Raw genomic sequence first — 12,539 nt, forward strand, 5'->3', positions numbered from 1 at the left:
GTTTCTTAGTGTAACCTTGGCTGTCCTGGAACACTCCTGCAACATGCTCTATGGATCAGGCTGATCTCGATCTCACAGAAACCTGCCTACTGCTGGCTCCCAAGTGCTCGGATTAAAAGGCAGGTATAATTAGTGCCCAGATTCCCTAGTGTTCTCTTACTCCTCTTTAGACTCTTACATTCTATCTGCCACCTGTTCTACAGAGTTCCCATTTAGAATTGAATCTTTCGCTGTGTCTCACACTGTGCATATTGTTGGCAATGGATTTCTATACTTATAATTATCTTGTAAAGAGGAAATATGTCTGATTATGACTGAGCTAACCACTGATATATGAATATTTTAGAATGTCATTAGGAATAAATTTTTGCTATGTTATTTTAGAATAATACTAGTATTTGACTTTGCCATAGGTCCCTGATCTGTCTCTTCTCTTGTTCTTGGGAATAAGAGCAGTGCTATAGATGTTCTTCATCTCATAGGGTAATCCTTAAAGGAAATCAGACATTAGTTGATTATTACCCAGAGTTTTGTGCAAGTATTATGCTAAAACCTACTTCATTCAGGTATATGCTACAGTAATAGCTGGACTGGAATTTATCTTTCTACTCTTGTAGCATGCATAATACCTTCCAGTTCCTGTAAATACTAATCACCACGGGTGAAGACTCTAGATAGGCAACGGCTCAAGTTATCTATTTTCAATGATTTGTATAAGTATTGCCTTTGTCAATATTACCTTACCTATGTGGACACCAAGTAATATATTTAGCAGTAACTGGGTTGTTTGGGTGTTGCATGGGACTTGCTTGGTCAATAATCCAATTAGATAAAACCTATTCCTAGACTTGGAGGCCTCATTTGATTATGAGAGATATCCATCTACATCTCCATCTTCCCTGTTATATGTAAATCTATTTAGATTGCCTTCATATACATATGTAATTTAGGCAGCTCCTGTTTCATTGTTTTCCATATGAACCTCCAATTGGCCTTTAGTTTTACTTTTCCCTCTCCATAAAACCTCTATTCTTCCCTCTTCTCTCTTACAATTTGATCCTATTCCATTGCACAACATCCCAGTCCATAACTCTGCATTCCATTTCAGCTTACTGGATAGATTTAACCTAACTGCCCAGTCCCATAATATACACCTAATATGTGTAGTTATGTGGAATAAAACATACTTACCTAAGCCTCAAGAGCAAATATCCTCATGTAAGGGCATGTGTACCATGTTTATATTTTGGGGTCTGGGTTACCTCACTCAGGATGCCTTTTTCCCTAGATCCAGTTCTCTGTCTTCAAATTTTATGACTTTGAAATTTAAACATCTGAATAATATTCTGTCATGTTAATGAACCATATTTTCTTTATCCATCCATCCACTGTAGGACATCTAGGCAGAAATAAATATGTTTGAGCAAGTGTCATCATCTTAGTTTGCAAAATCTTAAAGATATATGAATAAGCTGAACTTGAGGTAGATCTCCTTGCACTCCTGAGGAAACTTTACTATGATTTCTATAATGCCTGTACAAATTTTTATTCTCACCTGTAAGTTCTTCTTACTCTACTTGACCAAATAATGAGCTCTCATTTGTTTTATTGATTTAGGACATACTGAATTAGTATATATTTATGTCTCAGAACACTTTTGACTTGCCTTTCCTTCATTGTGGTGAATTTTGAATATTTCTTTTCTTCCTTTTCAACCTTTTTGAGACTTCTCACTTTGAATCTATCCAATTTTTAATTGATTTGTTTGTGTTCTTGATACCCAGTATTTATGGGTTCTTTAGATATTCAAGAAATTATCCTCATAATGGATGAGAAGTTGCTAAAAAATATTTTCCATTTTGTAGCCTGATCTATGTGTGTGAGGGAGAGTGTAATATATTTTTTTTACATTCTTCAACATGAATCCAAACCATTTGGTCAGCTTTATTTGGTGAGGATGATCCCCTTTTATTTCTAGTTGGACTTTTGTCTTCTTTCGAAAAAAAAAAAGTCAAATGTCTGTAGGTGTTTGGGATTACATAAGTGACTTCAATTTTTTCCATTGATCAACATGCCAGGTTTATGCCAAGACCATGCCATTTTTATTACTACACCTCTATAGTATGATTTGATGTCAGGGATAGTAATATCTTCAACAGTTCTTGTATTATTTAGGATTATTTTAACTTCCTGAATTCTTGTTCTTGTTGTTTTCAGATGAATCTGAACATTGTCCTTTCAATTATGAATATTTGTGGTGGAATTTTGCTGAAGCTTGTATTGAATCTGTAGATTGCTATTTATAAAATGGGAATTTTAGCTGTATGAATCCTACTAATTCATTTGTGGGGGATATCTTTCCATGTCTATTAGCTTTCTCAATTTTTTCTTCAATATTTTAAAGTTTTTATCGTACAAATATTTTACTTGGTTAGAGTTACCACAAGATATTTTTGAGGCTCTTGTGAATGTACTGTCTCCTTGTCAAGTTCTATCTCAATTTCATTATCATATGCATATAGAATGGTCACTGATCTCTGTGCATTTATATCATGTCCTGATACTTAATAATCATATTTCTTAGTTGTAGGAGTTTGCAGAAGGCATTTTAGGGTTACTTGTGTATTCAATCATATCATCTACAAGGATAGATACTTTGAGTTCTTCCATTCCTAATTTTGTCCACTTTATTTCCTTAGTTATATTAATGTTCTAGATAAAAATTCAAGTACAATTTTGAATTGGTATATAGAGAGTGGATAAACTTGTTCCTGATTTTGGTGGAAATGCTTATAAATTCTTTAAATTTCAGTTGACATTTGTTGAGAGCTTCCAGTGTATTGCACTTCGTATGGTGAAATATATTCCTTGGGTTCCTAGAGTCACACGACATTTTCATGAAGAGATATGAGATTTTGTTAAACTCATTTTTCAGTCCTACAATATAGTTGTATGGATTTTGTCTTTTAGTCTGATTGTTTATGAATTACATTGGTAACTTTACAAATGTAAAACTTTACTTCATCTCTGGAATGAGTCCTACTTGCTCATGGTAGTTAATATTTTTCATTTATTCTTATATTAAATTTACATGTTTTACCATAAATTTACATACAAAAATCACCTTTTGCTATCAGAATCCTAGAGTTTTTACTGCTAGACTTCCCAAGAACATTTACAAACATATTAGAACACACTATCTCTTAGTTCCAACAACAGAACTTATATAGCAGGAAGGTATGCAAATAAGGCCCATCTGTTCTCATAAAAACCAGATAAATCCTGACTCTGAAGCTCAGACAAAAGAATCAGTCCTGAATGCCCAGGTCTTCCTATTCAGTGTTCAGCACTGAAAACAAAACGCACAATGGATTTGGTGCTGATGTGGGTTTTCCTTGTTGCTTTTTTAAAAGGTAATTTATGAAGAAGAGATACTGAGTGTGTTGGTGAACATGAACAAGATATATAAAAGATAGAGCTTCAGTGGCAATTTACTAAAAACATTCTCTGTGTTTGCAGGTGTCCAGTCTGAGGTGAAGCTTGTGGAGTCTGGGGGAGACCTGGTGAAGCCTGGAGGATCCCTGAGACTCTCCTGTGTTGCCTCTGGATTCACTTTCAGTGACTACTGGATGAACTGGTTTCGGCAAGCTCCAGGGAAGGGGCTGGAGTGGGTTGGAGATATTAATAAAGACAGCAGTACAACAAACTATGCACCATCTGTGAAGGATCGATTCACCATCTCTAGAGACAATGCCAAGAACACTCTGTACCTGCAAATGAGCAGTGTGAGATCTGAGGACACAGCCACTTATTACTGTGCTAGAGACACAGTGATGGGACTTCAGTGTTAACTCAGACATAAACCTCACTGTTAGGCCACTCAGGGCCACCAGGGGTTGCAAAAGATACAGAATACAGGTTCATCCCAGAAGTTTATGCAGACATGATTAGATTAAGCACTCCTCTCAGGCGTTTGACCTGCATTTCTTTTAAACTTTCTCTGGAATTTTCTCCACATGTATATTGTGAAGGGATCCAATGTCCTCAACACATTATATGTTCTTCTAGTGCTATGTTATCAAATGAGGCACAGTCTCCAATGAACAAAGTGTAAAGTGACAACTACAAAGTACCCTACATTAGTCATTGAAATTTCATGAGAAAAAAAATACACGGACATGTTGAGTTTTTTCATATTTTAGACAGAGGTCATGTCATGGTTTTTTGATTATAGCAGCATTAATGTTTGAGGGCAAACCAAAAGGAAATTGGCACCATGATCATTAGGTAAAAAAATCTTAACACATTTGGATATCCTCTCTTCTCCTTGTGGATAGTGCACTCAGGTTAAAATGAGAACCAGGTGTGTTTCTAGTTCATTCGGTTATTCCATGACTTTCGTCTTGTATCATAATAGAAATGTGTATAAATAGATCCCGTCAAGAAAACTTTATGAGAGGTGAGATCTACCTACTTAGAAAATCAAAAACACAATTTGTCATTGTTATGTGAATCTATTATAGGTCACATTGGGTCTTTGTGGTAAAATCTGATCACTGGCAGAACAAGTTCATTTCTCTTAGATTCCCAGAATTCTTTACCGTAGTTCAAAACACTAGGGTATTTGTCTTTGTTATTTTTCTATTGCTATGAAAATACACTAAGATTAAGGCAACATAAAATGAACACATTTATTATGCTTAAAGCTTCAGAATATTAGAGTGGACTATGACTGAGTCAAGGCTTGGTGGCTGGAACAGCAGCTGAGGGTCTCAAGTTCAATCTGAAACAAGAAGCAGAAGTCACTGAGATAGCATGAGTCTTTAGTATAATCTAACTTTTCAAAATGACACACCTCCTACAAGATAAAATCTCTTAATATTTACCAAACATTTTCTCCAAGTGAGACTCAGTATTTAAACATACAAGTCTCTGTGAGGCTTTCTTATTCAAACTTACATATCCAATGAAGGGACGACAGTTTGGGCCTCATGTATGAGAAATATAGAGTTGGGAAAGAAGGGGCCTGTTCTCAGGATCACCTTTCTCAACCTTCCTAATTTCAGTTAATGTTATTGCTCATGTCTTGCTGTCCCTGAGAAGAACAGTCTCCTTCTTTCCAGCCTCTATATAAACCATTTTCATAGCATACAGAAAGACATTCCACATGATTTCCTTTCTTATCTAATCAAAAATGAAGGCTTTAACTTCATTATTATTTAACTTCATTACATACACCAAAACTGTTATTAAGCAAGGATTGCAGCTACAAGATTTAGTGTATTTGTATTTGACCAAATTAAATCAAATATTCTACCATCCATCTCATTTTTACGAGTCTGAAGTTTCATATCTATTTTATTATTTTTCCTAAATAAGAAAAAAAATAATTACACCTATCTACTGTTCAACTACATCAAAGATCCCAGAAATATACAGTGTTATGTAATTAAAAAGGAAATTTATTGTAAATAAATGACTAACCATTAGAAATGACAGAGACTTTAGGCTGCCTGGATAGTCACCCAAAGTTAATAAGTAATGTTGGGGCATCCATTTTTAACTTATAGACTGACATTATCTGGTAGGTTTCTCAGTGATGCAGAGATCTGAAGTACTATCTTTCTTATTTTGGTAACATTAGTCTGTCACTCTCTTTTGTTTCTTGAAGAATGTCTGACAGATTCTTCCTTGAAGAAGGATCTTTGAGGTACTGTCTCACCTTTTTTGGCAAGTCCCAGTTATCGTTTAATGGGTCCTGCATTCAAGATTATACAAAATTTTGTAAAGCTGTCCAGGCAACAAAACATTCTTGACCAAATGGCTAGCCTTGCCATTTTGAAGGCAAGCTGCATAAGGGGCTTCTTTGATGCCCTTTATGCTCTTGAATTAATTGTTGCTGCCAGAAGCAGATATTTCATGTCCAAAGAATTCTCTGTTATTAAAACATTTTTAAAGTCATATTCTAGAGACCTTTGAAGTGTTTGAAGATTATCTATTCTTATGAAATATATTTTTGTATAGTTAAACTAATAAGTCTATATGTTTCACTATTATAGATGAGTATTGATTTGGGTTCAACACTATATTGCATTTTAAATGAGCAGCATAAATACAATACCTTAAAAAAGAAGAGAAATATACATATAGTATAAAATTTATCCATAAATTTGTATCAAACAAACAAAATCTATAACCATGTAATGTATTTTGATATTAATAGTTGGTTTTGGATTAAAATCGATGTAATAATCTACATTTTTATAGTTTTACATCACAGTCACATTTTTTCTTTAGAAACAGATTGACTATGACCACTTACCATATATAACCAACCTCCTTTAAATAAAATTAAACCTTTATATTTTTTAAATTTGCATATTGGAAATCTGGGTATAGTTTTATTTTGGGGGAATGTAGTTTTCTATACTACTTCCTGTTGATTGGAGGTACTGGTAGCCTTACAATGATTCTGAGAAAAGATAAAATTATGGCTAAATATTTGCTGTAGTATTCTGTGTGGATCGAATGTGTAAGTCAGTTGCCTTTAAGCTCTTTTGGATGTTAAATCACCTGGGCTATTGCTCCCATGGAGACATCTCAGGTGTCTTAACTTGATCAAACCATATTAACTTAGAGGAACCCAGAGTTTCTCATTTTAGTGGAAATAAAAGCATAAGTGTTTTCCAAAGCAACATATCCTTAGATACAAATGATGAAGTCAAGATACCTTTATGTTGGTTTATCTAGGCAGCCCTCACAATCAAATGTCTCTCTGTAGCTAGCTCATTAAATGTCAAAAATTAAAAGGAAACACAATAGTATATGCAATTCAGAATCTCTGGGTATTTTTCATCTTTATGTGGCTCATTATAATATTTTGTTCTATTTTATTTTTATGAAATTCATTTTTCCTTTTAATTATATTTTTTAATATTACCTTTATTGAGCTCTACATGTTTCTCTGATCTCCTCCTTATCTTTCCTTCCCTGTCTTCCATCTCCCAAGATCCCCATGCTCCCACTTTACTCAGTAGATCTTGTCTTTTTCTACTTCTCATGTAGCTTATATCTATATATGTCTTTCTTGGGGTCCTCATCTTTGTCTAGGTTCTCTGGGATTGTGATTTTGGGGCTGGTTTTCTTTGATTTATGGTTAAAAACCACTTATGAGTGAGTACATATGCTAATTGTCTTTCTGTCTCTGGGTTACCTCACTCAAAATGATGTTTCCTAGCACCATCCATTTTCCTGCAAAATTCAAGAAGTCATTATTTTTTTCTGCTGTGTAGTACTCCATTGTGTAATTATTTCACTCAGAGATTCCATCTTACACTTGTAAGAATGGCCAAGATCAGCCGGGCAGTGGTGGCTCAGGCCTTTAATCCCAGCACTCGGGAGGCAGAGGCAGGCTGATCTCTGTGAGTTTGAGACCAGCCTGGTCTACAAGAGCTAGTTCCATGACAGGCTCCAAAACCACAGAGAAACCCTGTCTCAACCCCCCCCCCCAAAAAAAAAAGAATGGCCAAGATTAAAAAGACTGATGACAACTTATGCTGAACTGGTTATGGGGTAAAGGGAACACTCCTTCATTTCTGGTGGGAATGCAAGCTGGTACAGCCTTTTGGATATCAGTGTGGCTGTGGCTATTTCTCAGAAAATTAGGAAATAAACTTTCTCAAAACCCAGTAATACTACTTTTGGATATATATCCAAATGATGCTCAATCATACTATAAGACATTTGCTCAACTATGTTCTTAACAGCATTGTTTATTATAGCCAGAAACAGGAAATAACCTAAATTATACTTTTAATCTATGACTCTATCTATCCTGTATCCTCTTATCTACCAAGACTGCATGTTTCTCAAACACATTCTGACCATTTTAGAGGCTTTTTTATGAATTTCTCTTACTGCATATCTGTTATCTTTTCTTATTTTACCTGAAGAGTTTTTTAGAACATTAAGATGCTGTGGCTAGGACAAAATTTCAGGCTTTGGCTGTTGACTCTGACCCATTTGGCTTACTATGTGGTGGAGGTATGTTCACCACAAGCTTCTGGAGTCATGTTTACTGCCCCAACTCTAGGATGCAGTAGTAAATATCTTGTAGCTATGCTATGCTTTTCACCCTGCAACTGTGTTCTCAGGCCCACAGGCAGCTGATGGGATCCTCTTTACTGTATCACATCTAAGAGACTGAAGGAATCTACCATGTGTTCTAGCCCATGACAATGGGATGCCAGTTCAATCTCTCAGGCAGTTGTCTGGACATGTGTCTATGTGAAATGGCCAGCATTGAAAGATTAGGGTGCTCAATGTCACTCCTTTTTTTGCACTTAGAATCTTTAGAAAGCTTTTAAAAGTCTTATGTGGATCCATTCCCCATGTTGGGTACCATTTGTAGCTGGAGGTTTCTCATCCCACCTGGTTCTGCACCTGCTTTTAAAATAACCATTCAGAGGTTTAATATTAATTATAACTGTTTGATCCATGACTTGGGTATAGTTATGCCCAGGTTTTATGTTTAAATTAACACATTTCTATTAGTTTATATTTAACCATGAGGTTCATGACTTGTTACCACACATCTTGCTTCTCTGGGGGCTATTGGCATCTCCCTAACTCTGTTTTTTTCTCCCATTAAGCCTGTTTGGATTTCTCAGCTGGCTTTATTCTGCCTGGCTGTGGGCTAAATCAGCTTGTTGTTTAACCAATGGTAATAAAATATATTCACTGCATACAGAGAGAATCCCATATTACATGTCAGGAATTATGCTCATGTATCCTATTCAAGTAAAATAATGTGAAAATACAGTAGACATCAACAATGACTTTCCACACTATCATCTGTGTCAGACATTTAGTTTTAAAATATTATTAGTTGTTAAATAATAATTTCTTATAAATAAGTTATTATATTGTTTTAATTTATGAACACACTGTGGAAACATAAGCAAAACCAATTACCATGTTGTCTCATATCATTATTTCTAGTTCAAATATATAATATATATCATTGAAAACTTTTGAAATTTAAATCTCACCTGTGTTGTCTGAACTATAAAACTGGGGGTTTCACACATCCAGTATCACCTCCACTTTGGACTTCATCCTCTGCTATCTAGAACAATGCTCTCCTTTCCAGGATGTCCACATTTGCATACTCCATCTAACCAGTCAGGCAAGATTTCTTTTCACATATCTGTGTTATCTCACTTGCTGTAACTTACTAAGTTCCATTTTGCTCTCTCATAGGACAGCACATTCTTCACCTCAAGGTGATATAACAGTATTTCTTCATCCATTCCTTCAAATATAAACAATGATCAATTTCTCCATAAATATTACATTGCATTTTTTACTATCTTATAACTTATATCATTTTTTCATCATAATCATCAGCCATTGCTCTGGCAAACTCTTGGATTCCTATACCCCACATATCTATCCCTATTACTTTGGAAGTAAATATCTTTTCTTGGCTTCTGTAAATAATCATGCAATGATTGTGTCAGTTGGTATAAATATCTCATTGACACAATTTGCTTTCTTATACACATATCCACTGGAGACATCAGAATTTATGGTGGTGCTATTTTTGCTTGTTGAAATATACACTTCATGTCATCACTCTTATCTACAGTAAAATTAATGACATATTCTTGTTATATCATAAGATGTGTGATGTACATTTCTTTTTATGTTCATTTTATGTTTCAATGATGATTAAAAATTTGGGTTATTTTTATATATTTTTAAGAATATGTAAATGTTGTCCAGAAAAATTTCTCTCTAATATGTTTAACTACTTATGTGAATTTTTCTTCTGTTTTAACTACTTGTGATTCCTGTTCATTTGTATATAAATTGAAAATCATGTTTATGCTGTGTAAACTTTTAAAAATATCCAATACCCAGAGAGTAGCCCTAAAATCATAAACATACTAATCTTATCAGACTATGCTGTATGTCTATATTTATGCATATATGATTATGTATGCATACATCTACATGTGTGAAAACAAAAATTAGGAAAGGGGAATCAATGAGTTTTGAAGTAAAAGATGAGAGAGACATTGGATTTGTTAGAGGAAGGAAAAGGATATAGTTATATTTTAATAAAATATTAATTAAGAACATTTTCCCAAGGTTTTGTATATTCTTCATTTTGCTAATGAACTTTCTGCTGTGTAGAAACTTGCTTGTAGAAATTATCTCAGTTATGAGTACTGATTTTTGTTACTGTACCTTTTTCTCTAAATAAAATTATTTCTGAATATATGTTGTATATTTCTTCCATCTATCCATGTCTACAAGTATTACAATCCTCTTTGATACGTCTCAGTCATTCTCAAGGTTTAAGTTTGTGTTTATTAATGTTAGATTATTTTATATGATTTTTCCTGTGAATAAACAGATTTAAAACTATGCCTACTGATGAAAATAGCTTTTGGTTATTTAATGTTTTCTATGACTTTGTATAAATCAGTTTTCCATTGCTATTTTTCAAAATTGAAGGTATTAGATGCTATTGTAACAGGGCTGAAGTTGTAAGGTATAACATTCCTAGTAGCTTGACTTAACTTGAGATCATCTAAGTCTCTTACTCAGCGGATGTGAGAGTTTTTCCACAGAGGTGTAATGGAGAAGGGAAGATTCACATTTAATATCCATGGCACTTTTTTGTGGGCTGCAGGTCTGTAGTCAGAAGAATAATAAAAATGGGAATACTGCCTATCCCCAATTAATTCTTTTGTATATTCCATGATCTTTCCTCAAGAAAGAAAAGAACATAAATGATAGGAGAATGCCATAAAAGTTTTCATGTGACATAATGATCACCTAAGGCACATAGATACTCATGTAGAAAAAATATTTCTTGTTATATATTTTGTTGTTCCTCTGTGACAATGTATATAGGGACACATATCTTTTTCTTATGTATTTATTTAAAAAAATTCCAATTTGCTGATTACTCTTAGAATTAGGCTTTGTTATTCACAAAAATAATAATGCAGGAGAGTTTTGTACAGCTGTCATCATTATTTCTAAGAAGGATCTCTTCTTTATTGAATGAATGTGTTTATTGAATAATGACTTTTGAGGGAGAGACAGAGATCACACACAGAGAGGAAGATCATACAATAAGAATCTAACATGAAAAGTGAACATCCAGAGGCAGATATTGGGGTTCAAGCTGAATCAGAAAAGCAAAGCTGTGAACCAGTGGAGAGACCTTTAACTTCTACCAGATCTTCAGACTGAAAAAGCGAGCTCCTATTTTCATAAATACTCAGACTCCACACTCCAGTGAGTTCCTGTCTCTTCATCTTTACATTCTTCTTTCCACTGTGGTATTACCTATCATCCTGTCTCCACCTCCCTACTACTGAGATTAAATATGTATGACTTCTAAACACTGAGATTAAAGGCATGAGCCACCACAGCCTGGATCTGTTTTAGGATGGATCTTGTGTAGCCCAGAGTAGCCTTAACCTCATATAGATTTAATTGTCTGACTGTTTCTTGAGTCCTGGGATTAAGGTTGTTATTCCATCCTTGGCCTTTAATGTTTTAGAATTGTACACCTATCTTAAGGCAAGCTTTATTTTTTTAAAACAAATAAAATTTCACTATATTTTCCTTTTTTGTTTAAAATTGAAAGAATGCTATACCTAATATAAGAAAACTATATGCAATAATTACAATAACAACATAAAATATATGCAAGGATTAAATACATCTACAATGTCTAATCCATTTGCATTTGACAAATTCGGAGAAGATACTCCATTAACTATCCTATGTTGGTGAACTCAAAGATGTATACCTATTTTGTTTTCTATCATAACCTGCCTTACCATGTAAAACTATCTTTTAATAGCTCTTAACTTTATACACTTTACATTTCTTTAGTGAATTTTTTATGAGTCTCATAAATAAGGAAAACTATCAATATAACTATCTAATCTTCTAACACCTCAGAAATCCAAGAAGAAATAATACTGAGTAAGTAAAAAGTGTGAACAAGCAACTTCTAAGAATATGTTAGAAATGACAAAAACAGTTGGCTGTCTGAACAAGTCACTCGAGGTACCCAGGCATCATTGGGGCATCCTGCTTCAACCTAAATCCTAACATATCCAAAAGACTTTTCTGTGAACCAAGATATTCTGAAGGTTTGTCCCTCATCTTGACAATGTTTGACAGTCACTTTTTTATCTTCCTTGTCCAATTAGAACATCATACGGTCAACAGTCAAGGAAAGAGCAATTTCTTGCCCAGTGACTTATTTTTGTCATAAAGAAAATAATATCGGTGTGGAGCTTAATGGATATCAGTCATCTTCTTGGATGTAGATTGGTGCTACCAAGAGCAGATATGTCTCATTGTCATAAACAAAAAAAAACTATATCAATATAACATTTTTAATATTATATTCTGTAATCTCTGAAGTATAAGAAGATGACCTGTCAATCTAAAATATATCTTTGTTGGACCTCAAAACTACCTAATTTGACTACAAATTCTAT

General features: G+C 34.1%; 1 gene segment (V, D, J or C); it reads left to right on the forward strand.

The window, feature by feature from the left end:
- Positions 1-3,367: 3,367 nt before the first annotated feature.
- On the forward strand, positions 3,368-11,820 carry LOC130882790 (immunoglobulin heavy variable 3-74-like). The segment is given in 3 exon segments: positions 3,368-3,413; positions 3,520-3,825; positions 11,729-11,820. Coding segments are annotated over 3 exon segments (444 nt in total).
- The last annotated feature ends 719 nt before the right edge of the window (positions 11,821-12,539 follow it).

This window comes from Chionomys nivalis, chromosome 10 (assembly GCF_950005125.1).
Source record: "Chionomys nivalis chromosome 10, mChiNiv1.1, whole genome shotgun sequence".
Classification (NCBI taxonomy): domain Eukaryota; kingdom Metazoa; phylum Chordata; class Mammalia; order Rodentia; family Cricetidae; genus Chionomys; species Chionomys nivalis.